Source organism: Salvelinus namaycush, chromosome 19 (assembly GCF_016432855.1).
Source record: "Salvelinus namaycush isolate Seneca chromosome 19, SaNama_1.0, whole genome shotgun sequence".
Classification (NCBI taxonomy): domain Eukaryota; kingdom Metazoa; phylum Chordata; class Actinopteri; order Salmoniformes; family Salmonidae; genus Salvelinus; species Salvelinus namaycush.
This window is the reverse complement of record NC_052325.1, coordinates 44136386-44163073: the sequence shown is the minus strand read 5'-3', so window position 1 is coordinate 44163073 and position 26688 is coordinate 44136386. Positions and strand designations below refer to the sequence as shown.

General features: G+C 42.7%; 1 protein-coding gene across 1 annotated transcript in view; it reads left to right on the top strand.

Moving 5' to 3' along the window:
* The first annotated feature begins 263 nt into the window (after positions 1-263).
* The window catches only part of LOC120064031 (inactive dipeptidyl peptidase 10-like), a 99151-nt gene continuing 72726 nt past the window's right edge, over positions 264-26688 (top strand). Inside the window, exons 1-2 of the mRNA XM_039014339.1 lie at positions 264-359; positions 4795-4936. Of these exons, the coding sequence (XP_038870267.1) occupies positions 264-359; positions 4795-4936 (238 nt within the window). The remainder of the gene's footprint in view (positions 360-4794; positions 4937-26688) is intronic.

Below are 26688 nucleotides of genomic sequence, written 5' to 3'. Positions count from 1 at the left end.
CCCTCGGGCACCAGGGCAATGCATTGTGGGATGACACTCCTATCCACTCTTTCGCCCCACCATAGGCCTGTGACATTCCACTTCATTATGTACTGAGAACATTTAATGTGGAACATTTGACTCCCCAATATTGAAACAAGACCTTTTGACCATGAGGGGATAATGCGCTAGGAATGAAATATGTTTGTTTTAAATATAGAACTGGAAAAAGATGGCTGTCTTTCATTAGTCCATCTTCATAGATAGTTCACTTTGTCTCCTCCATGACAACCAACGGCAAGCTGATCTACAAGCCTCAATCGGTTGCCATGGCAACTAAACAGACGTCAGAGGGATATGAAGACGCAGGACCTTTTCTGGTCTTGGGTTTCATGTATTTTTTCAGAGTGCTGTTGGAGCTAGTCAATTTCGGAAGAATCTTGTCTTTTTACCTACTTGACACTCAGGCCTATTATCATATTCAAATCGGGCTGAGCCACAGGTCTGCCTGAAAGGTTGAAAATTATTTTCTAATTTAAAAGGACTCTTGAAAGTCAGTCACTGACTGTAGCTTGAGGTATGAGTGTGATAAAGCTTGTCAATTTACAGACGTTTTTCTACTTATGCCTCTTGGGCTCCAAGAGTTTAATCGTGAAAGAAAAAAACTGCCACTTTCAATATACCAAGACTGGCCCTTAAGCATTTTAAGATGAAATCTATTCTATTTGGATCATGCAACGCATCTTTTGAAATATAGTCATTCCTGAGAGACGCCCCAAAAAATACTGTGCTCTGTTTGTAATGTTTTTAATATGTTTGTTTCTGCAGCAAGTGGAAATGATAGCTTCAAATACATTGTGAATTGCATCAACATGGCATCTGGTGCATGGGGACAATATATCGAAAACAAAATATTTTCAGCCATTACAAAGTAATTGACTTGTGCCTTCTCACATTGTTGGAGGTGTGCGGTTATTGCTTACTTATTAACTAGACGTATTCACTATTCAAAAGTATATCCATATGGGCAAATGGGACATATAGAGGGCCTTCAGAAACTATTCATACCCCTTGACTTATTCCACATTTTGTTGTGTTACAGCCTGAATTCAAAATACACTACCTGTCAAAAGTTTTAGAACACGTACTCATTCAAGGTTTTTTCTTTATATTTACTATTTTCTACATTGTAGAATAATATTGAAGACATCACATGGAATCATGTAGTAACCAAAAAAAGTGTTAAACAAATCCAAATATATTTGATATTTGAGATTTTTCAAATAGCCATCCTTTGCCTTGATGACAGATTTGCACACTTTTGGCATTCTCTCAACCAGCTTCATGGAATGCATTTCAACTAACAGGTGTGCCTTCTTAAAAGTTAAGAGAGTGCAAAGCTGTCATCAAGGCAAAGGGTGGCTACTTTGATTCCATATTGTGAGGTTGTTGGTGAATGGAAAAATGCGGAGTCAGGCGCAGGACACAGATATGAGTAATAATCAGAATTTCCTCAAAATATAAGTCATGTTCCAACAAGGAAAAACACAATATTCCAGAGCACGACAGAACGAACCCACATGACAAACAATAACTCACAAAACAGAGAGGGAAGCTAGAGGGTTAAATAAGGAACATTAATTAATAGAATGGAAACCAGGTGTGTATGAATAAGACAAAACAAAATGAAAATGAAACATGGATCGGTGGTGACTAGAAAGCCGACCAACTTCGGCAGAAGTCGTGACAGTACCCAATCCCCCCCCCCCCCCCCCCCCCCGACACCGGCCTCGGGGACGACCCGGAGGACGAGGCACAGGGCGATCTGGATGGAGGCGGTGAAATTCCTGCAGTAATGACGGATCCAGGATGTCCTCCACCGGCACCCATCATCTCTCCTCCGGACCGTACCCCTCCCACTCCACGAGGTACTGAAGGCCTCTCGCCCGACGTCTTGAGTCCATGATGGCTCGCACAGTATACGCCGGGGCCCCCTCGATGCCCAGAGGGGGCGGAGGAACCTCCCGCACCTCAGACTGATGGAGCGGACCAGCCACCACCGGCCTGAGGAGAGACACATGGAACGAGGGATTAATACGGTAATCACGGGGGAGTTGTAACCTATAACAAACCTCGTTCAATCTCCTTTAAATGGCCCCACAAACCGCGGGCCCAGCTTCCGGCAGGGCAGGCAAAGAGGTAGGTTTCGGGTCGAGAGCCAGACCCGGTCCCCCGGTGCATATACCGGGGCCTCACTGCGGTGCCGCCTGATGGCCCGTTGTAGACGCACATGAGCAGCGTCCCATGTCGCTTCCGAGTGCCGAAACCATTCATCCATCGCAGGAGCCTCGATCTGGCTCTGATGCCACGGTGCCAGGACCGGCTGATAACCTAGCACACACTGAAAAGGTGATAGGTCAGTGGAAGAGTGGCGGAGGGAGTTTTGGACCATCTCCGCCCAGGGGATGAAAACCGCCCACTCCCCCGGCCGGTCCTGGCAATAGGACCGCAGAAACCTACCCACATCCTGGTTGACTCTCTCCACCTGACCGTTACTCTCGGGGTGAAAACCTGAGGTGAGACTGACCGAGACCCCCAGGCGTTAAACGCCCTCCAGACTTTAGACGTGAATTGGGGACCCCGATCAGAAACTATATCCTCAGGCACCCCGTAGTGCCGGAATACGTGGGTGAACAGGGCCTCCGCAGTCTGTAGAGCCGTAGGGAGACCGGGCAAAGGAAGGAGACGGCAGGACTAAGAAAACAGATCCACAACGACCAGGATCGTGGTATTACCCCATAACAAGGAAAGATCCGTCACGAAATCCACCGATAGGTGTGACCACGGTCGTTGTGGAACGGGAAGGGGCTGTAATTTCCCTCTGGGCAGGTGTCTAGGTGCCTTGCACTGTGCGCACACTGAGCAGGAGGAAACATAAACCCTCACGTCCTTAGCTAACGTGGGCCACCAGTACTTCCCAGCAAGACAGCGCACTGTCCGACCGATGCCAGGATGACCAGAGGAGGGTGACGTGTGGGCCCAACAGATCAAACGATCGCAGACATCAAACGGAACGTACAGACGCCTGACTGGACACTGTGGGGGACTGGGCTTTGCACGTGACGCCTGGTCGCTGTCCGCGTCCACCTCCCATACCACCGGTGCCACCAGGCAAGAAGCTGGAATTATGGGAGTGGGATCCGCAGACCGCTCCTTTGTTTCGTACATCCGGGACAGTGTGTCTGCCTTAACGTTCTGGGAACCTGGTCTGTAGGATAGGGTGAAAACAAAGCAGGTGAAAAACATGGCCCACCTCGCCTGGCGAGGGTTCAGTCTCCTAGCTGCCCGAATGTACTCCTGATTGCGTTGGTCAGTCCAAATGAGGAAAGGGTGTTTAGCCCCCTCAAGCCAATGTCTCCACGCCTTCAGAGCCCTGACAACAGCCAACAGCTCCCGGTTCCCCACATCATAGTTTCGCTCCGCCGGGCTGAGCCTCTTCGAAAAGAAAGAGTTTTAGTGGCATACCCGAGCGCTGAGACAACACAGCCCCTATCCCAGCCTCGGACGCGTCCACCTCAACTATGAATGCAAAGAAGGGATCAGGATGAGCCAGCACGGGTGCAGAGGTAAACAGAGCCTTCAGTTGACTAAAAGCCCTGTCTGCCTCAGCTGACCACTGCAGTCGCACCGGTCCCCTCTTCAGCAAGGAGGTAATGGGAGCTGCTACCTGACCGAAACCCCGGATAAACCTCTGGTAGTAGTTGGCAAACCCTAAGAACCGCTACACCTCCTTTACCGTGGTTGGAGTCGGCAAATTACGCACGGCTGAAATGCGGTCATTTTCCATTTCCACCCCTGACGCGGAAAAGCGGTACCCTAGGAAGGAGATGGACTGTTGGAAGAACAGACATTTCTCAGCCTTGACGTACAGGTCATGCTCCAACAGTCGACCAAGCACCTTGCGCACCAGAGACACATGCTCGGCACGTATAGCGGAGTATATTAGAATGTCATCTATATACACCACTACACCCTGCCCGTGCAGGTCCCTGAACATCTAATCTACAAAGGATTGGAAGACTGATGGAGCATTCAATAACCCGTACGGCATAACGAGATACTCATAGTGCCCAGATGTGGTGCTAAATGCCGTCTTCCACTCATCCCCCGCCTTGATACGTACCAGGTTGTAAGCGCTCCTGAGGTCCAATTTTGTGAAGAAGCGCGCCCCGTGCAATGACTCTGTCATACTGGCTATGAGAGGTAGTGGGTAACTGTATTTTACCATGATCTGATTCAAACCTCGATAGTCAATACACGGGCACAAACCTCCATCCTTCTTCTTCACAAAAAAGAAACTCGAGGAGACAGGTGAAATGGAAGGCCAAATGTATCCCTGTCCCAGAGATTCGGTGACATATGTTTCCATAGCCGCCATCTCCTCCTGTGACAGAGGATACACGTGACTCCTGGGAAGTGCAGCGTCTACCAGGAGATTTATCGCACAATCCCCCTGTCGATGGGGTGGTAATTGAGTCGCCTTCTTTTTACAGAAGGCGAGTGCCAAATCGGCATATTCGGGGGGAATGTGCATGGTGGATACCTGGTTTGGACTCTCCACCGTAGTGGCACCTAAGGAAACACCTACAGACCTCCCTGAGCACTGACGGGACCATCCCTTGAGCCCTCTGTTGCCACGAAATAGTGGGGTCATGAGAGGCCAACCAGGGAAGGCCCAACACAACAGGAAACGCAGTAGAGTCAATCAGAAAGAGACTAATTCTCTCCTCATGACTCTCCTGCATTTTCATACAGAGTGCCACCTCGAACTCCACCTCGAACTCCTGGGGAACCTCCCCAGCACCGACCAGCAGTGTGTCCTCTGCGGCCACAGGTGGTGCAGGGAACGGTCCCCCCTCTGGTCCCCCTCATAGCAGCACCTCCCAGCTCCATCGGGGTAGGATCAGAGGTGCTGGGGGATGGAACTGACGGACCCCGATCCGGACGTCTGCGGGAGGCCAACAGGTTAACCAGCCAGATGGATAGGTCCACCAGCTGGTCCAGGTTATGGGTGGTGTCCCTGCAGGCTAGCTCCCTACGAACGTCCTCGCGTAAACTACACCTGTAGTGGTCGATCAGGGCCCGCTCATTCCATCCCACGCCGGCGGCCAGAGTTCTGAAGTCCAGAGCGAACTCTTGAGCGCTCCTCATCCCGTGTCTTAAATGGAACAAGCGTTCCCCCGCCACTCTCCCTTCAGGTGCGTGATCGAAAACCGCCCAGGAGCAGCGGGTGAAATCTTCGTAGTTGTCCAACGTCGGGCCTTCTCTTCCCCAGATGGCGTTGGCCCATACCAGTGCTTTTCCAGTCAGACAAGAGATGAGGGCGCTCACTCTCTCGCGTCCCGAGGGGGCCGGCTGAACAGCTGCCAGGTAGAGATCCAGCTGGAGTAGGAACCCCTGGCACCCGGCAGCCGTTCCGTCATACACTCCCGGGAGCGAGAGCCGAATCCCACTGGATCCTGATGAAGAAGGGGTGGACATCAGGGTCGGTTGTTGTGGGAGCTGGCGAGGTGCTGATGGGTGAACCGGAAAACCCCCTCCCTCCCACCGGTCCATGGTTTGCAGCACGCGATCCATGGCTGTACCGAGACTCTGTAACATAGTCGCGTGCTGCTGAACCTTCTCCTCCATTGGGAGAGGAGGGCTGGCTGTACCTGCTGAGGTTGTTGGTGAATGGAAAAATGCGGAGTCAGGCGCAGGACACAGATATGAGTCATAATCCGAACTTACTCAAAATATAAGTCATGTTCCAACAAGGAAAAACACAATATTCCAGAGCACGACAGAACGAACCCACATGACAAACAATAACTCACAAAACAGAGAGGGAAGCTAGAGGGTTAAATAAGGAACATTAATTAATAGAATGGAAACCAGGTGTGTATGAATAAGACAAAACAAAACGAAAATGAAACATGGATCGGTGGTGACTAGAAAGCCGGTGACGTCGACCGCCGAACGCCGCCCGAACAAGGAGAGGCACCAACTTTGGCAGAAGTCGTGACACATATGAGTTATTTCATAGTTTTGATGTCTTCACTATTTTTCTACAATGTAGAAAATATTAAAAATAAAGAAAAACCCTTGAATGAGTAGGTGTGTCCAAACTTTTGACTGGTACCTTATATATATATAACACACAGGCAAATCACATTTTTGACAGCACTGGAACATTAATGGTCTACCAAACATTATGATTTGCTGAGAGGCATTACAAGACATGCTAAAATGAGAACAGTATAACAACTAGCACCTTGTACCTTTGACAGCACAGCCATGCCAACATCACACAGAAACACGGCCCCTTGTGTATTATTGCTCATCTTTATAACTTCATACTTTATGAAAAGCATGAATAAGAACTGTCAGTTACTCCTACGAGGCTCCTGTTTAACCACAACTTTGCAGTTTCATTTTTAATTCGAGGTGGAAGGAAAACTCACAGGCGACTAGAAAAAGCTCAAACCAAGTTTATTCACCTGACTGGGTCATACAGCTGCAAAAGACAAAGCATGACTACACAAGCACATATATTTAGAACTTCCTACGGTTAGGTTCTAATTCTAAGAGTAAACACTCCACGGACTCTATGAAAGCTCAAACCAAGTTTATTCTTCCCAGAGGGTCAATGCAGCTACATTAGACAAAGACATGTTTGTGGTACATGTACCCCACTTTGGGTGGAGTCTCCTCCTTCTCGCTAAACATTGTATCTTTATTGCTAGGCAGGAAACTAAGTGATATGGGTAATACAGTTTTCTTCTCCCCTAATGTGACCTGACCTGTCCTCAACCCCTTTCTTTCATCACTAATCCATGGTTCTCTCCCCTTATCAATGCCTGCCATATGGGATTGCTTTCCCTACTCAATTCATTCGAAACTTAATTGCACCCACCATATACCTCTGGTGTAGCCCCTCGGCTATGACACCCCTCAGGTCTCTATTATAACTAATGATTAATAACATTTAATGTTCAGAAATCCAAACCTATCACTACGCGGCGGAGTTGACTCCTTACACATCTAGACAGCCAATACATCTCTGTTGCTAGGCGGGAACTTAATTGTTTCCTCTCACTGTTGTAGTCATGGCTAGGGCTGTGTTGGTCACGAAATTTCGTCAGCCGGTGATTGTCAAGCAAATAACTGTTGGTCTCACAGTAATTGACTGTTAATTAACATAAACACATTTAACATCTCCTGGCTTCCACACATAACCTACAAGCCATTTTAAAGAGTATAATAAATACATGCAATATAGCCGACACCTTCTCAATAAATCCATTATTTATTTTAGACAGGTCTAAAGACGTATGATATGAAGAAAATGTAGTATATTTCAGAAGAAAAAAATAGCATACTCTGAGTTGTCCTTATGTTAGGTCCTGATGTGGCTATGCCAAATGGCTGTGGCCTACACTAGTTAATTTAGCAGACAAGATTTGCTTATAAATCTGTGGAATTATTTGATATTATTTTATAGTATGAAAAATACAATTGAACAAAGCTGAATAAAATCTGAATATTTTCTCCAACGATTTGAGGGATTGCGCACATGTGGCTATTCTGTGTTGAGCGGTTAACAAATAAACAAGTACTCCTATATGCTTAATTTAGAGTTATTAATGTAACTTTAGTTGTTCTACAAACGTTGGGCTATATTTTGAATTTTTTTATACGTTGTAAGGCTGCATGATGACACTAATGATGATTTGAAAAAAGTTGCTTGAAATGTATGCGCTCTGCTTTGTTTTTTACTCAGGTTGTACACACTCCAATAGTCTCTCATTCACAATTTGACAAGCCCTTGATAATGCCTTGAATTTCACAGTGGCATCCACTTTGTGGCTGTAATGCACCCTAAAAAAATCCATGCCTTTTGCGGCCCGTAGTGCTACATTGTGCTCTTCTCCCTGAGTGTGCTGCACAATCCGAAGCGTCTCTCACTCACACGGCTCTCCTCTCCATCACGTGATCGGGTCTTTCTCACAGCCTACAAGTTAAGACAGACACATCAGGGATGCAACGGTGCCGTCCTTATCCAATTCCAAGGTGCATATTGAAGATATTGGAAGAACTGTCCACATTTACTTTTCATCAGTTAACAAGATGAGTAGACTTAACAAACAGCAAAAGCACTAGCCTATGTCAATCTACTATCCCCCATAGTACAAAAGTCAACCTATTCTGTGCGAGAAATAAATATTCCAAACATAGTCTGGGACAGTTGTGGGATGCGATAGATCACAAATTAATACAGCCACTAACATCAAACAACCTTTTTATATGCAATGTGGCTGACGCAACAGATCAGAATGTTTAGCTTAAAATGTTGAAAAACTATTAGGCTATTTCTTCACATTATAAGCGCAGCAATACGCACATTGTAGTAGGCTATAAGTGCGAGTGTTACATTAGCAGAAAACACCATTATCAAAAGTGACTGCAAATGTAATTATGCAGGTAAAGGAGGTGAATGAAGCAAAGTACAGAGAGATCCTTGATGAAATCCGACTCTAGAGCGCTTAGGACCTCAGACTGGGGCAAAGTTTCACCTTCTAACAGGACAACGACCCTAAGCACACAGCCAATACAACGCAGGAGTGGCTTCGGGACAAGTCTCTGAACGTCCTTGAGTGGTCCAGCCAGAGCCCGGACTTGAACCCGACCTAACATCTCTGCATTGACCTCAAAATAGCTATGCAGCGACGCTCCACATCCAACCTGACAGAGTGTAAGAGGCTCTGCAGAGAAGAATGGGAGAAACTCCCCAAATACAGGTGTGCCAAGCTTGTAGCGTCATACCCAAGAAGACTCGAGGCGGTAAACCCTAACGTGCTTCAACAAAGTACTGAGTAAATGGTCTATGTACTTATGTAAATGTGATATTTCAGTTTTTTTTTTTAAACCGGTTTTTGCTTTGTCATTATGGGGTATTGTGTGTAGATTGATGAGGGAAAAAACAATTGAATCAATTTTAGAATAAGGCTTTACTGTAACAAAATGTGGAAAAAGTCAAGAAGTCTGAATACTCTCCGAATGCACTGTATGGCAGTACATAAACAAAATTACGAAATGAATTCAGAAATGGAGGAAGAGGCTCACCAGCTCGTTAGCTACAAGCAGCATTGCAACCAACATTATTCAGCGCTACAAATACAGACTTGATGAATTTATATACCAGTATGGGCAAAATTCTGATAAAGTCAGAGGTAGGCTACTATTGGTGTTCCTAGTTTGTCTGTAACATCAGAGAAAAAGGGAAATAGTTGCTGTAAATAAGGGCTAATACTTTCTGTATTAATAGTACCGTTTTTTTGCTCATGCTTTGGTTCCCTGTGTTGCCAATCTGACGTGAGAGAATGTGAGATATATGTTAGCTTAATCTTTGGCATTTTGTAATAATTTACAGTATTTTTATTCAAGGGTGTTGCGCTTGTTTCGGCCTGCACACGCTCTCACTCTACAGTGGCTCTCGCGCTAGCCTGCCTAGCCAGTGAATCAGTTGAATGAGAGTGACAAGCTAATTGAAAACTGAAGAGAGAAGTGCCAGTTAAACAACATATTTTAAACGTTATCATCAAGGTTTGGCGAATTATAAGCATATAAAATGAAACACAAAGCAGAGTGTAATGCTATAATTGTTATTATTTCTTGATAATGTTTTAATAGTTTAATTAATTTATAAACGTCTAGAATAGAAGAATAGAAGCAAATGTTGGCTAAAGTTCAGTCAAGCTAGCCTGTCGTAGTCATGGCAACAGGACCAACGAACGTTCACACAGTGTAAACAAATGGAAACATTGTAACTAGCTGTTTTTAGGGATATTTTGAGAATTACATGATGAAAATGTATCTATGAGATAAAATTATAATTCATACCTTTTTACAATTTTTTTTAGTATGTTGGCTATTTAGTTTTGTATAAGAGTAGCCAAGTCAGTTGAATGAGAGAGAGCCAACTGAAAACTTTATTTTAGAGAGAAGCGTACGAGATAATCCAAGATAATATTCAAGGTTTCATTGTTATCACCATACCCTATCCAAGTCCCAAGGTTTAAGAGGGTACACTACACTACTAGACCATGTGTGTTGTGGTTTTTCAATATGACCTAACAGAGTGTAAGAGGGCACTAGGCCTATGCTTTGCCATTGCAGAGTGAGTAGTAAATGTTGCATTATGTGAGTACCATAAGTTACTTAGTTTGGTCATTTTATCTGAAAAACTGTGTTTCACTACATGCTGCTAGCACAAAATTATGGTATTTTTTCATTGTACTACCGTGGTTAATTTTGTACCATGGAGGCTAGTACAATGAAAAAAAAAAAAAAAAAGGTCACTACCATAGTAGGAAAACACCATGGCGCAAATTTCAAGGTATTTTCCTGCCATGGGAGTACAATGAGAAAAATACCATGGTACTATCATGTATTTGCACCAGTACCATGGTATTGTCCTGCCATGGTAGTGACCAACAAAACATGATAGTACCACGTCATTTTTTTTATCATACTACCATGGTACATTTTTGTAAGGGCTGGTAAACACACACTATATCAAATCAAAGTTTAGTTGTTGAACAGGATACAGAATGTGTAAATGGTGCAGTGAAATGCTTCCTTGTACATTTCCATAGCAGCAATATCAAAAATAGAAAGTGTCAATAGAAAAGTGTTAATGCGTTTTTTGAATAAACTAAAGAATATACAGTACACTACATGTATGTACGTAATAACAATGTCATTAACGATAGCACTGATAGATGAGATAGTTATATGCATACAATCAGGGGTAAAGTGGCTTAGCAGCAGGATAAAAAATAAATAGTAGCAGCAATGTATGGAGGGTATGGCCGAAATCATCCCCAGACACAGCTGGCTAAATTGATGGGTCATGTAATAATCTGGCGAAGTGGAGTCTTTTGTTTAGTTAAGTAACGTTAGCTAGCTAGCTAAACAATGAACCATAATCCCAACCCATACGGAATAGCAATACAAATAGATTGTCATAGCTACCCACCATGCATGAAATTATGTATTATGAATTTGCAGGTAGCTAAAGCTAACCAACTAGGTCCAGTGATGGGTAGCTATAAAATGGCTTTCTGAAATTAAAAATATTACTACACAGATCATACACGTAGCTAGATAGCCAGCCAGCTAACATTAGCTAGCTAGCTATGTAGATAGCAACATTAGGCTTTATTAACTTGCAATTAAATGATTTTCTGACAAAATGTTAAACTTATAATATCTGAAAATGTAGCTAGACTCTTACCCTTGTATATGGATGAATGCTTCACGGCAGACTGGAATCATTTTCACTAAGTTAAAAGTCCTCTTGTTTGTGTTGTTTGTAGAGCTTGCAGGTGCCATTGTGTCAAGTCAGTCTGGTTCACACTGACAATATTCAATGCCATAAGAATCATCAGATCTTTCTCCCTGTCTGTCATGGATGCCATGTTTGCTCCTACTTTGAAGATGTCATCTGGAGACAGGTGTTTTACACAACAGTATTCTGTTCTGTTTCTCCGCATTTGCAATAAAGCTTCATACTCCGATTCCACGGGGCATTCCACTGATTTCAAAACTCTGTCAACTTCTTCCGTGACAACACTGTTGATCTCTGTTTCTTCCCTTTTACTTTTACGAGACTGAAATAGAATTGCTAGTGTCCGATAGATTATTTGGCTTGATCAGTTGTGGCCTGACAAGTAAAAATAAAAACGTACATACAAAGAGAGGACCATTAGGACAAGTCATTTTGCTTTAGCAATGGCAGATATACCTCAAATGAGTAAGCAACACTCACCAATAAGCCATTCTTCCTCAACACCTCCCCCTGTAGGTGTATAAGCCAACATTGCTGTTCTGCAGAATGATCGAGTCATACGGTTCCACCTGGCCACCACATTCAGCAGCGTCTTTTGCATATCACATAGCCCGCACATAAAGAGTGGAAGCCTTTTCTCTTCACATACATTAGTTGAAATCATTTTGGGATGGCGATGTGGGTGCCGTCTTTTGCCCATTCGTATTTGGGAACCTATTTATGGCATCATGGCAAGGAAACCCCTCTTGACTTCACCCTATTGTGCGATGGCTTATGGAAATGTTTTATGTTACTGTTTGTTTTGCTGATGATTGCATCCAAAACATTGGCTCATCGAGAGCTGTGAGATGCCGATTGGCAAGCTCCCTCTGAAAAGTGCCCGTTGCCAAAAACTTGTGTGGATAGCACTTGGATGTGCACCGAAATGGCATGCGTTTGCCTTGTATGTCTTAAAATTTAGCAAAAATCCTATAAGATTGGTTTTGGGAAACAATATCTGATGACCAATCTGATACCAATCTGTACTTTCTGCAGAAAAAGTCTCACCTGTCTCTAAAAACATGTTCTCTGCTAAATGCAGCATGTGCCAAATCTTCAAACAGTGCAGATCAGCCATCTCTCATTCTATTTCACATTATCTCAGTCTTTTATAGTATTTCAACAATGGTTTCACTTTCTCATTTAACAAATTACTGTATATGGATTATAAAAAAAAAAAATTGAAAGCTATCTTGAATCCAGGTGTCAAGATATGTTGCATGAATTCACAATGGAAACACTAGCATGCTAGCAGATACCCATAGACTACCAGTTATCATGATCTCGTGACACTTCCTCTAACTTCCTTCATACTGGACACAGAGACATGGTAAAGTTAATCTGACACTGGGAAGTAGATAAATGGCCTTGCCAAAATCCTGATGGATCCCTTTAACAAGGTGAGAGCTAAGTAGCATGGATCCATGATCCTACATAACTCATTGCCAGGAGCAAAACAAAGTAAACAAACTCAAAAGTAATACAGTAACGGTGATAAATCTCCAAAATATTTCACAACAGAATCTTGTTGTTGTAATTTCATATTTGATTATCCACTGTCTGTGGATAACCTGGTTCTCCACTGGCGCATGGGACTCCAGTCTGCATATAGCCACACCACTATAACACCCAGTCCTCCACAACCAATGCAGTGTGTTTTCCACTCTCCAACACTCATTAGAGGTGTTGGGTTGAATGCATTCAGTTGTGCAACTGTCTAGGTATCCCCCTTTCCCTAAATGTGTCAACAGAGTAAGGTTAATGAATATGTGTTCTTTGTAGCTAATTCAGATATTATTCAATGATCAAGATCCGTGTATAACATTGATGATATACACTGTGTACAAAACATTGCTGCTCTTTCCATGACATAGACCAGCGGTCCTAAACTCGATCCTGGGGACTCCAAGTGGTGTGCATTTAGTTTTTTGCCCTAACACTAGTCAGCTGATTCAAATGATCAAAGTTAGATGATTAGATTATTATTTGAATCAGCTTCGTAATGCTAGGGTAAAAACCAAAACGTGCACCCCTTAGGGTCCCGAGGACCGAGTTTGGGAAACCCTGACATAGACTGACTAGTTGAATCCAGGTGAATCCCTTGTTGAAGTCACCTGTTAAATCCACTTCAATCAGTGTAAATTAAAGGGAGGAGACTGGTTAAATAAGGATTTTTAAGCCTTGAGACAATTGAGACATGAATTGTGTATGTGTGCCATTCAAAAGGTGAATGGGCAAGACAACATTTTTATGTGCCTTTGAACTGAGAATGGTAGTATGTGGCATGCGCACCGGTTTGAGTGTGTCAAGAACTGCAACGCTGCTGGGTTTTTCATGCTCAACAATTTCCTGTGTGTTTAAAGAATGGTCCACCACCCAAAGGACATCCAGCCAACTTGACACAACAGTGGGAAGCATTGGAGTCAACAAGCATCCCTGTGGAATGCTTTCAACACCTTGTAGTCCATGCCCCGTTGATTGAGACTGTTCTGCGGGGAAAAGGGGTACAACTCAATATTAGGAAGGTGTTCCAAATGTTTTCTACACTCAGTGTATATGCATGGTTTATTTAGCCTACGGTGTGGTGCAAGATGGTGTAACTTCAGAAATACATATCATGGGTCCTGATGAAAAAGGGTTATAAGTTGCACATATCATCTTGGCCGTCTGTCTTTGTCAGCTGTGATATATTCATGTGTTGATTTATGGGGGCGCTAATTGCTCCGGAAATCCAAAGTTAGATTCACTGAGGCGACTGCAGCAGGCTCATTCGTAGTCTTTGACACTCACAGTAATCAATTAACTCCTTTGATATTACATTTATTCAATAGCAGAAGCATATGATACTGATACAAATGAGCTATTTCTGCAGGACACTGATGACTGGTGCAGTGTCTTCTGCACATTGTCACATGCCTATCCATAAAACATGTGGTGCGCACTGTAGCGAGTACTGCGGACTCAGGCACTTATAAGTTTAATCTTTGCCAAGTTAGCTTCAAGCTTGACCGGGTCTGACTTTTTGGAGAACCTTAGGGACCAGCACTACATCGTTCATCTGTTCCATAACCTTTGATTAAATTAAGCAGTTGCGTGTTGCATATTTCATTGTGCAGTGTTTCTCCCTTGGACATGAGCCTCTGCAATCGTAGTACATTTAGCAACCATTACCTTTGTATCCCAATCTGCAAAATGCCATTTGAATCATCAATGCTTTCACTTATAGGTCTAGAGAAAGTCAGATGGTTGTGTTCGTGATCTGATTTAGCACTGTGGCTAGTGTACTTTTACAGAGTTTTGCTTGTACTTTTAACACTTAATGTTCGTGTGACACAAGAAAGACAGATTCATGGACGTAATGCCAAGGTGGATGAGTAAGTATTGGGTAAATCCAGTGGAATTCAGTCACTTTTTGTCAGCACCCGTTTTGATTTTAACGACACCTTACATACATATTTGCCCATTGTAGAAGTGCTCAGAAAGTGACATTTTTGACCTGAATGCCATAACATTCAAGCAATAAAGGTGCTCAAAGTTGACTCATTTTGTATACCCTACCATACCATGAGACATCCATGTCTTCATCACTGGAAAATATCAACAGTTGAGAATGATTTCATTTAAAAGCTTTCAAACACGTTTGTCAAATTATTAAATGATTTAATGGATTTTTTTTTTTAAAGAATTGTTTTGGTCATTTTTCAACCTTTAATGTCAATTATCTAATAACATGTAGACTCTTTTTCGCATATGTTGTAGCTTACCCAGCAAACCGGAAACATTCCCAGAACATTAGCTAAGATTTACAATAAGTTGTAGTTCGGGTTTTATTTTAACACTAGGATGATAGAATGTTTTTGATAACAAAAATGTTTTTTTGTTTTAAATGAAATAGGATTAGAATGTTCTCCTAACATTCACTAAAATATGCTCAACATCTGTAACAACCACCAGGGAACATTCCCCAAAAGTTCTCATTCGGTTTCCAGGTAACGTAGTGACATAACTTACCAGTAAAGTTTTCCCAGCAAAACTAAAATGTTTATATTTATTGTGTTCTTTAAAGGTTCCCAGAATGTTTCATTATGTTGTAGCAACAGTCTCGTGAGAACATTGTGGGGACATCACAAAATATATTTTTTACAAAACACAGAAACTGTCCAGTTGTGCTGTTGATTGGTATTGGTATTTTATAAGGATCTCCATTAGCTGTTGTGAAAGTAGCTGTAACGCTCGTCGTTAGAATGAGAAGAGGAGGACCAATGCGCAGCGCGGTAAGTATCCATTTTAATAAGAATACTTGAACAATGAACAAAAACAATAAACTGACAAACGACCGAGACAGTTCCGTATGGTGAAACACAGACACAGAAAATAACCACCCACAAAACACAAAGGCTACCTAAATATGTCTCCCAATCAGAGACAACGACTGACACCTGCCTCTGATTGAGAACCATACTAGGCCAAACACATAGAAAAAGACAACCTAGACATACAACATAGAATGCCCACCCACATCACACCCTGACCAAACAAAACATAGAAACATACAAAGCAATCTAAATTGTGGAACATTGTGCAACATTGTGAGAATGTTCTGCGCAACCTACAGTATGTGAATTTCAGAAGAATATTCTTGCTACATACCAGACAACTCCCATAACTTAATTAAATGTTCTGGGAACCTTAAAGAACTTAGACCAGGTGTTCTGTCAACATTCTTACAACATTATAGAAATGTCCTGTGCAACCTAACTTAAACAGTGTATGAATGATTTTTGCAGACTGATGCAAACATTATCTGAATGTCAGCCCAACTGGACAGTTTTTGTGCTTTGGCTAAATGTTTGTGTCCCCACAATGTTCCCACCAGACTGTTCCCACAACCTAATGAAACATTCTGGGAACCTTTAAAGAACAGACTAAATGTGTACTGGGAACATTCTTCTAACATCAGGTGAATGTTTTGCAGCCTAAAATAAAAAATTTACAATCTTTCCGCACCACTGGACAGTTTTTACGTTTTGGAAACATATATTTTGTTATGTCCCGCAAATGTTCCCACCAGATGTCGTGGAAATCCTAATCAATAATGAGGAGAGACAAGGTCAATCACCAATCAGGATATTACTTTATTCAAAACGTATTAATAAGGAAAGCATAGAGCAATTGCTTCTATAATGATGAGGCTGGTCGGCTCAACACTTCCAAGTGTTGTGACGAGTAGCTCTGACATATGAAGAATACAAATATATTTTATAGAAAAGATACACCCTTTTAGTCTTCATGATTAACAACAGACGTATGGAATGGGTCACAAGGTGAAACTTGATATATGAGAAAGGAGTATCCCGCAGCAGATAGCATTTGCTATGAAGACTGTTCTTTTATTTCAGTCTGGCCCCTAAGACGAGGCTCCTATCTTGTTCCTGGTACTTCATAGCACAGAAACACCAATTCATTATATGGCATAAATCAATTGTCAACTCCAGATACTCCCATCTCAAGTAAAGCCCCTTCTTGATCACACGCCTGGACAAGCTCACTGAGAGAAGTGAGCCTCTAGGTCATATACTACCCTAGGATAGGTGCAACATCAGAGATGACATACAATGGTTCCCCCCAAGGCCGAAGGAGGGAGTGACTGGCGCACAGACATTGTGGAGACAAGTAATTGGTTCCCCATTAATTGCGCCATCCCTTCACATGGTTTAGAATAGGTAAAGACACGTTCACATATGAAGACAATGTTCCCTCCTGTCCTCCTCTCTTGCTGATATTCTGCATAGCACCAGAGACATGTGAAAGGCAAGCCTGACTTCTCCCCTCTCTGGGCCCCAGGTGACTGAGCCCCAGCTGAGGGAGGAAGTGCAACTGCCAACGCCAGAGTCCGAAGGGATACATTCAAATAACAATCATATCATATAAGCATATTATATAGATAAGACATCTTAATTATCTATGTTACCTAACTAGTTATGATTCTTCCGCCACACAGACTGTTCCTGCTCCTAATGAAACATTGTGGGAACCTTTAAAGAACAGATTAAATGTGTTCTAGGAACGTTCTTGTAACATCAGGCAAGTGTTTTATACAACATTCTATAATCATCAGCACGGCTGGACAGTTTTTGTGTTATGAGGACCTAATGAATGTTCCGAGAACTTTCACAGAACCAATTTTGGTTTGCTGGGTAGACTCTATTTCACAACATGTGATGTTTTTGTGTTGTACCCGCCATCGGTTGAGACACAACATGCTCTTGAATACAGGGTGGGTGTCATTTCAATCATAGAAATATAATTCATAGATTCGACCTATCCCTTCAGACCACTGCAATTTAGCTAATACACCATTGAAATTTTTATTGAATTACAATTTTTATTCTAATTAATACCGCAAAGATGACCGCCAGTCCACCCACTGTCGAATGTCAACTTAAATGGTCATGTCTATTCTAGTATCTGTATTTCTACGATTTCAATAGGTTTCCTATGGTGGATTGACAGTGTAATTTAAAACAACAGATATTCCCATTCAAGTCAACATTCTCTGATGTGTGGACCTCCAACCATCTTTTTGGTATCATTTGAAATGTTTTATTAATATTTTATCACATTCATCAGCCAAAACATGATCGTATTCATGAGCAAGTTGTGTCTCAACGTATGGTGGGCACAACACAAAAACATTAGATTATGTAAAAGAGCGTCTAAGCTACAACATGTGCAAATATGAAACAAATCTGAGTTTGTGTTTTTTGATAATTGAGGCTAGAGGGAGAAAAAAAAGTGCATTTATATTATAAAACATATTGTTTTTGAAAGTATAAACTAGTTTGACAACCCTGTATGTAAGCTTATAAATTATATAAATCTCAACTGTTTATCTTTTCCTGTGAAGAAGACATGGCTGTTACAGTAGGTCCAAAAAGTCCCTTTCTGAACACTTCTACAATAGGCGAATAGGGAGGTTTCGTTCACATCAAAAGTGGTACTGTCAGAAAGTGATTGAATTCAAATGGATATACCCTATTATTTGTCAGGTTTGACTATCAAACATAACTTCTGTTTCACTGGTATTGTTCTACAAAGTAGGACGGAAGGACTGACACATGCCATCAAAAACGATCATTAGGAATTCTATGTTAGTATGTTACATCAGAATCTATTGTTAATATCAAATACCTTGATATTTCACAGACTGCCCTAGGAGGAAACCAATTCTGCATTGTCAATCATCTGTCGTCTGGTGTTTGTTCATGTACGTACGGTATGTGTGTGTGTTCAGTCTGCCTGGGTTACAGCGGCAGATGCCACAGACAGAACTCGAGAACGCAATCAAACCGACGGTTTAATAAAAAATGATGTGCTCAATATTTCAGAGTATGTCTGATGAGGAAGTGCATAACTCTCACAACCCCTCAATCACATCTATTTCTACAGGGAGCTTGTTCTTATACCCTTCTTTCCATTAGAATCTGACTCATAATGACTCCACCACTCAGGGCCATTATCATTAACTGTTTCTTGGCTGCTTGAAGGAGGAAGAAGAAGGAATCTGATTCATTGATATCTTCTTATGGCTGCAATCCCGTTAACGGGATGATATGACAACAGCCAGTGAAAGTGCAGGGCGCCAAATTCAAACAACAGAAATCTCAAATTAAAATTCCTCAAACATACATGTATCTTATACTATTTTAAAGGTAATCTTGTTGTTAATCGCACCAAAGTGTCCGATTTCAAATAGGCTTTTCAGCGAAAGCACCACAAACGATTATGTTAGGTCACCGCAAAATCACAGCTATTTTTCCAGCCAAAGACAGGAGTCACAAAAAGCAGAAATAGAGATAGAAATGAATCACTAACCTTTGATGATCTTCATCAGATGACACTCATAGGACTTCATGTTACACAATACATATATGTTTTGTTCGATTAAGTTCATATTTATATCCAAAAACCTCAGTTTACATTGGCGCCATGTTCAGAAATGCCTCCAAAATATGAGAAATTGCAGAGAGCACATCAAATAACAGAAATACTCATCATAAACTTTGATGAAATATACATGTTTTACATAGAATTAAAGATACACTTGTTCTTAATGCAACCGCTGTGTCAGATTTCAAAAAAACTTTACGGAAAAAGCAAACCATGCAATAATCTGAGACGGCGTTCAGATAGAAACAAAATTTCTCCGCCATGTTGGAGTCAACAGAAATACGAAATTACATTATAAATATTCCCTTAACTTTGATGATCTTCATCAGAATGCACTCCCAGGAATCCTAGTTCCACAATAAATTGTTGTTTTGTTCGATAATGTCCATTATTTATGTCCAAGTAGCTACTTTTGTTAGCACGTTTAGTACACATATCCAAACGCTCGTGCAGGTCCAGGCGAACGTCGGACGAAAACTTAAAAAAGTTATATTACAGGTCGAATAAACTTGTCAAACTAAGTATAGAATCAATCTTTAGGATGTTGTTATCATAAATATTTAATAACGTTCCAACCGGAGAATTCCTTTGTGTCTATAGAAGTAATGGAACGCAAGTCAATATCATGTGGAATGCGCGTGACCAGGACCTGGCTCTCTGCCAGACCACTGACTCAAACGGCTCTCATTCGGCCCCACATCACAGTAGAAGCTTCATTCAAGGTTCTACAGACTGTTGACATCTAGTGGAAGGCATAGGAAGTGCAAACAGATCCATATCCTACTGTGTTTTCAATAGGCGATGAGTTGAAAATCGATCAACCTCAGATTTCTCACTTCCTGGTTGGATTTCTTCTCAGGTTTTTGCCTGCCATATGAGTTCTGTTATACTCACAGACATAATTCAAACAGTTTTAGAAACTTCAGAGTGTTTTCTATCCAATACTAATAATAATATGCATATATTAGCAACTATGACTGAGGAGGAGGCCGTTTACTCTGGGCACCTCTGTGCACCTTTCATCCAAGCTACTCAATACTGCCCCTGCAGCCATAAGAAGATATGATAGGTCATGCAAATGAGTTTCTTGGTAAACAGATTTGTGTGACTCATGCAGACAATACCTGGGATCTAATCAACGGTGCATTGTCAACAAGCACATGGCGCGTGACCTTTTCACCTCATTTAACACCTGATTTACTGATCAAAAGGCACATCTCAATAGGTGGTCCAGGTGTGTCGTGACAGAGCACAAGTGGGCCTCTCCTCTTTTTGTTCTCTATTGCTCCTCTATTGTTCCTCAAGCAAGGGGGGAGGCCGATGACATCACAAGTTCCCGTCAGATCAAATCCTTGAATGCCCTACTCCTTGAAGTTTGCAGTTGTGTCTAAAGAACAATAGAGGACGCCTTTAAACGCAATTTTTTTATTGAGCCGACATCTACAGCATTTACAGTGAATGTGATCTCTGCCAACGTTAGGAAAATCGACTTTAAAAGGTGCATTGTAGGGAGGCAATAATGCATGTTTCAGACCGTTTCGGTCACATGATGCGTATATGACTGCATTTGAAGTATGTTAGTGTTGCGTGTTGTCTACAGGTCATCGCTCTAGGAAAGTGATCCAGACTTTGGTAACGCCAGTATAGGGATCACTCCGACAAAGGCACTGATTTGCAGTATAAGTAGCTAATTAGGCCTTTATTGGGTATTATTAGCCATTCATTAGGCATAATGGCTGGTAATACAAATTAGCTACTTATATACACACTTCATATACGCAAATAAGTTCCTAATATGTGATCCCTATTTTGAAGTGTTGGCAACACTTTCCTTGAACCATCCCTCGTATGGGCTAGGCTGCATGTCAATGCCATGTCATAGATGTCTGTTATGAAAGTCACAATTATAGGACTGAGGAGTATTCAGTCTGTAAGAACGGAAAGAGGAATGTATTGAGTTTAAATTAAAAACTTGAGAGGGACACTGCAGTCTTGACAGAGTCTGGTTGTGTGTTCCACAGTCGTGGTGTACTGTAGCCCAGCGAAAAGCCTGAAAGGTCTGTCTCATGGTTTTGAGTTTAGTTTAGTTTGCAGGGGGCTGCTGCGGGCAGATGGAGATGGAGCTTGAGGACAGGCTACAGTGGGAGGGCAGGGTAACTACAAGCCCAACCCTAAGCTGGGGATTTTCAGACTGGTAAAAGGGCCCGAGTTATTCATTATTTAACATGTTACAGAAGTAGTACATTACTTATGCATTAGAGTCTTCGTTTGTACTTTTCAGTGTGGAACGTTCCATTATTTAAGTAGACAAGCACGGAAAAAGGCCTATCGATGGCTCGCAATGTTTTAAAGATCATCCTCTCACCCCTATCTCAATTAAAGCTCAAATGGAAAGTTACCCAAAACCCCTACAGTAACTTAGTTGCCATAAAGTCGAAGTTTAGTAGTGCTACTTCACACATTATAAGTGTCTCCAAATTTAGGCTCAGGACCAGAGTTTTTGATTTCAATGAGAGATGATTTTTTACATTTGCGATGCATGCAGCGGCCTAGGTGACCGCAGTTCTTTGGAACACCAGGATTATTCCTGAGGGTCCGCTGTGCTGTCCAAACTCGTGGTCGGCATCTGTTTGGGGTTAGACACTCTTTTGCAAGGACAAATCTGTAAAGTTTAAGCCGTTGGGGTGGGGTTTCTACCAAGCCACATATGGAATTGTTTTAAGATGGTCATGCCATGGATCATTTAGCTATTTGATTTAGAATTGTAGGACCCTTTTAGGTATAAAACATCTATATAAAAATATTTATTCATAAAATATTGAATTTGGTCTTTACTACTATAGCCCATAGAAACACATTGAATAACACTTTCATAAATGGCAAAAAAGACAGTCACAAAATAAATCTTATGGAATAGGGTTTTGAAGTGTTTGTCCTATATCTAGGAGATATAAGAATGTAATGGAAATATTTTTAAACATATTTAACCCCTTATTTTGTTGTGTCAAATCTGCCTCCATACTGCCGTTCATTTGTATGGGTTACCTTCAGACGAGTCCTGTGAATCATGTGTGGATCGTAGAGAAAAACAGAGAACACCATCATGTTCGGAAAGTCTCATATTAGTTTGTAGTCCAAACGGTTCAGACGCTACAGACAGAAGCTGGCACATCTGCGTTACTAACTTCAGATGAGTCCCGTGACACTTGTGGGGGTCGTAGAGCAAAACGGAGAACAGCTTTGTGTTCGTGAGTCCAAACCGTTCGGACGCTACAGACGTTTTCGTGAGAAGACCGATTTTCGGGATGTCTCATTGTCTGACAAGCACCGCCGTAACTCGGCCACCTTCAATCGCAGATGTGGAAGGCCGACATAGGCAGATATCTCTAGCTTAAACTGATGGAGATTTTTTGATGTGGAATAATTATAAAGCTACTTCATTGCCATGCCTGACTCTAAATGACCTCACAACAGGCACAAACATGTCCCTCACGCAGACACAGACACCTGCATAAAAAGAAAGAACTTGAAACACTGTGCTATTTATTAACACTTTCTCTGTCTTGAAACAAAACAGAAATAAAACAAAAATATTGCTCAAAACAATCTATATTATTATTTTTTCACTCTGATGAATTCTTGTTGTTACTTCTTGTTAGCTCTTGATGGTAACCGCTAGAACATTCTATGCTCATCTACAGTGATATAGCTCTCTCTAGGGGAACTACAATGTCTTGACTAAGGGAAAAACCTAATTCTACACCGGTGTAAATTCTGCATCGCTGCCGGGGCACCAAGCTCGACATTCTCTACCCAGCAGCACTTCACCCTCCGGCGAGCAGAAGACTTTCGAGCACCCGGTCTTGTCCAAAGAATGCATCACCTCGCACTTTCAACTACGGGAGGACAGATAGTATACTATCTAGCCAGCTAGCCACTAAGCCCGTACACTGCCCCTAATATGCTAAGAACCAGCTAGTTAGTAGACACATTTCTTGTTTAGAAACCCTACCAGTGGACAAATAATCTGCCGGCAACGATTAGAAAAATGATGGTATGTACAGTATATGAGGACATGTTTTCACAAGGACAATATAATATATCCATAGCATATCTATAGCGCATTCATGTCATACTTTGCAAAAGCTCATATTTAGGTATCTTAATAGACAAAAACTGTAATATCCTATGTTTCACGGAATCGTGGCTGAATGACGACATGGATATTCAGCAGGCGGGATATACGCTGCACCTGCAAGATAGAACAGCACACTCCGGTAAGACGAGGGGGGCGGTCTGTGGATATTTGTAAACAACAGCTGGTACACGAAATCAAAGGAAGTCTCTCGCCTGAAGTAGAATATATTGTGATAAATTGGAGGCCACACTACTTGCCTAGAGAGTTTTCACCGATACTTTTCGTGGCTGTTTATTTACCACCACAGACAGATGCTGGCACTAAGACCGCACTCAGTCAGCTGTATAAGGAAATAAGCAAACAGGAAACCACTCACCCAGAGGCGGCACTCCTAGTGGCCGGAGACTTTGTGGCAGGGAAACTTAAATCAGTTCCACCAAATTTCCATCAACTTGTTAAATGTGCAACCAGAGGGAGAACAATTCTAGATCACCTGTACTCCACACACAGAGACACGTACAAAGCTCTCCCTCACCCTCCATTTAGTAAATCCGACCACAACTCTTTCCTCCTGATTCCTGCTTACAAAGCAAAAATTGAAGCAGGAAGCACCAGTGACTCGGTCTATAAAAAAGTGATCAGATGAAGCAGATGCTAAACTACAGGACTGTTTAGCTATTGTTCCGGGATTCTTCCGATGGCATTGAGGAGTACACAAGATCAGTCACTGGCTTTATCAATAAGTATATCGAGGACGTTGTCCCCACAGTGACTGTACATACAACCAGAAGCCATGGATTACAGGCAACATTCGCACTGAGCTAAAGGGTAGAGCTGCCGCTTTCAAGGTACGGGACTCTAACCCGGAAGCTTACAAGAAATCCTGCTATGCCCAGCGACGAACCATCAAACAGGCAAAGCGTCAGTACAGGGCTAAGATTGAATCATACTACACCGGCTCCGATGCTCGTCTTATGTGGCAGGGCTTGCAAACTATTACAGACTACAAAGAGAAGCACAGCCGCGAGCTGCCCAGTGACACGAGCCTACCAGACGAGCTATATCACTTCTATGCTCTCATCGAGGCAAGCAACACTGAGGCATTCATGAGAGCATCAGCTGTTCCAGACGACTATGTGATCACGCTCTCATTAGCCGACGTGAGTAAGACCTTTAAACAGGTAAACATACACAAGGCTACGGGGCCAGATGGATTACTAAGACGTGTGCTCTGGGCATGTGCTGACCAACTGGCAGGTGTCTTCACTGACATTTTCAACATGTCCCTGATTGAGTCTGTAGTACCAACATGTTTCAAGCAGACCACCATAGTCTCTGTGCCCAAGAACACAAAGGCAACCTGCCTAAATGACTACAGACCTGTAGCACTCACGGCCGTAGCCATGAAGTGCTTTGAAAGGTTGGTAATGGCTCACATCAACACCATTATCCCAGAAACCCTAGACCCACTCCAATTTCCAAACAGATCCACAGATGATGCAATCTCTATTTCACTCCACACTGCCCTTTCCCACCTGGACAAAAGGAACACTTATGTGAGAATGCTATTCATTGACTACAGCTCAGCGTTCAACACTATAGTACCCTCAAAGCTCATCACTAAGCTAAGGATCCTGGGAGTAAACTCCTCCCTCTGCAACTGGACCCTGGACTGATGGGCCGTCCCCAGGTGGTGAGGGTAGGTAGCAACACATCTGCCACGCTGATCCTCAACACTGGAGCTCCCCAGGGGTGCGTGCTCAGTCCCCTCCTGTACTCCCTGTTCACCCACGACTGCATGGCCAGGCACACAACAGTGGTAGGCCTGATCACCGACAACAAACGAGACAATCTATAGGGAGGAGGTCAGAAACCTGGCCGGGTGGTGCCAGAATAACAACCTATCCCTCAACGTAACCAAGACTAAAGAGATGATTGTGGACTACAGGAAAAGGAGGACCTAGCACGCCCTCATTCTCATTGACGGGGCTGTAGTGGAGCAGGTTGAGAGTATCAAGTTCCTTGGTGTCCACATCAACAACAAACTAGAATGGTCCAAACACACCAAGACAGTCTTGAAGAGGGCACGACAAAGCATATTCCCCCTCAGGGAACTAAAAAGATTTGGGTCCTGAGATCCTCATAAGGTTCTACAGCTGCAACATCGAGAACATCCTGACTGGTTGCATCACTGCCTGGTACGGCAATTGCTCGGCCTCCGACCGCAAGGCACTACAGAGGGTAGTGCGTACAGACCAGTACATCACTGGGGCTAAGCTGCCTGCCATCCAGGACCTCTACACCAGGCGGTGTCAGAACCTAAAAATTGTCAAGGGCCCCAGCCACCCCAGTCATAGACTGTTCTCTCTACTACCGCATGGCAAGCTGTACCAGAGTGCCAAGTCTAGGACAAAAAGGCTTCTCAACAGTTTTTACCCCCAAGCCATAAGACTCCTGAACAGGTAATCAAATGGCTACCCGGACTATTTGCATTGTGTGCCCCCCCCCCCCCAACCAACCCCTCTTTTTACGCTGCTGCTACTCTCTGTTTATCATATATGCACAGTCACTTTAACTATACATTCATGTACATACTACCTCAATTGGGCCGACCAACCAGTTATCCCGCACATTTGCTAACCGGGTGTCACGTTCCTGACCTGTTTTCCCTTGTTTTGTATTTATTTAGTATGGTCAGGGCGTGAGTTGGGTGGGTTGTCTATGTGTGATTTTCTATGTTGGGATGTTGTGTTCGGCCTGGTATGATTCTCAATCAGAGGCAGCTGTCAATCGTTGTCCCTGATTGAGAATCATACTTAGGCAGCCTGGGTTTCACGTGTGTTTTGTGGGTGTTTGTCTACCGTGTTAGTGTTTTCACCACACGGTACTGTTTCGGTTTTCTGCACTTCGTTTATTGTTTTGTATTTCAGTGTTCAGTTTCGGTTTTAATAAATCATCATGAGCACGAACCACTCTGCATATTGGTCTGATCCTTCTCGCCTCTCTTCGTCCGATGAGGAGGACGAAATAGACAATCGTTACACCGGGCTATCTGCATTGTGTCCCACCCACCACTCGCCAACCCCCTCTTTTACGCTACTGCTACTCTCTGTTCATCATATATGCATAGTCACTTTAACCATATCTACATGTACATAATACCTCAATCAGCCTGACTAACCTGTGTCTG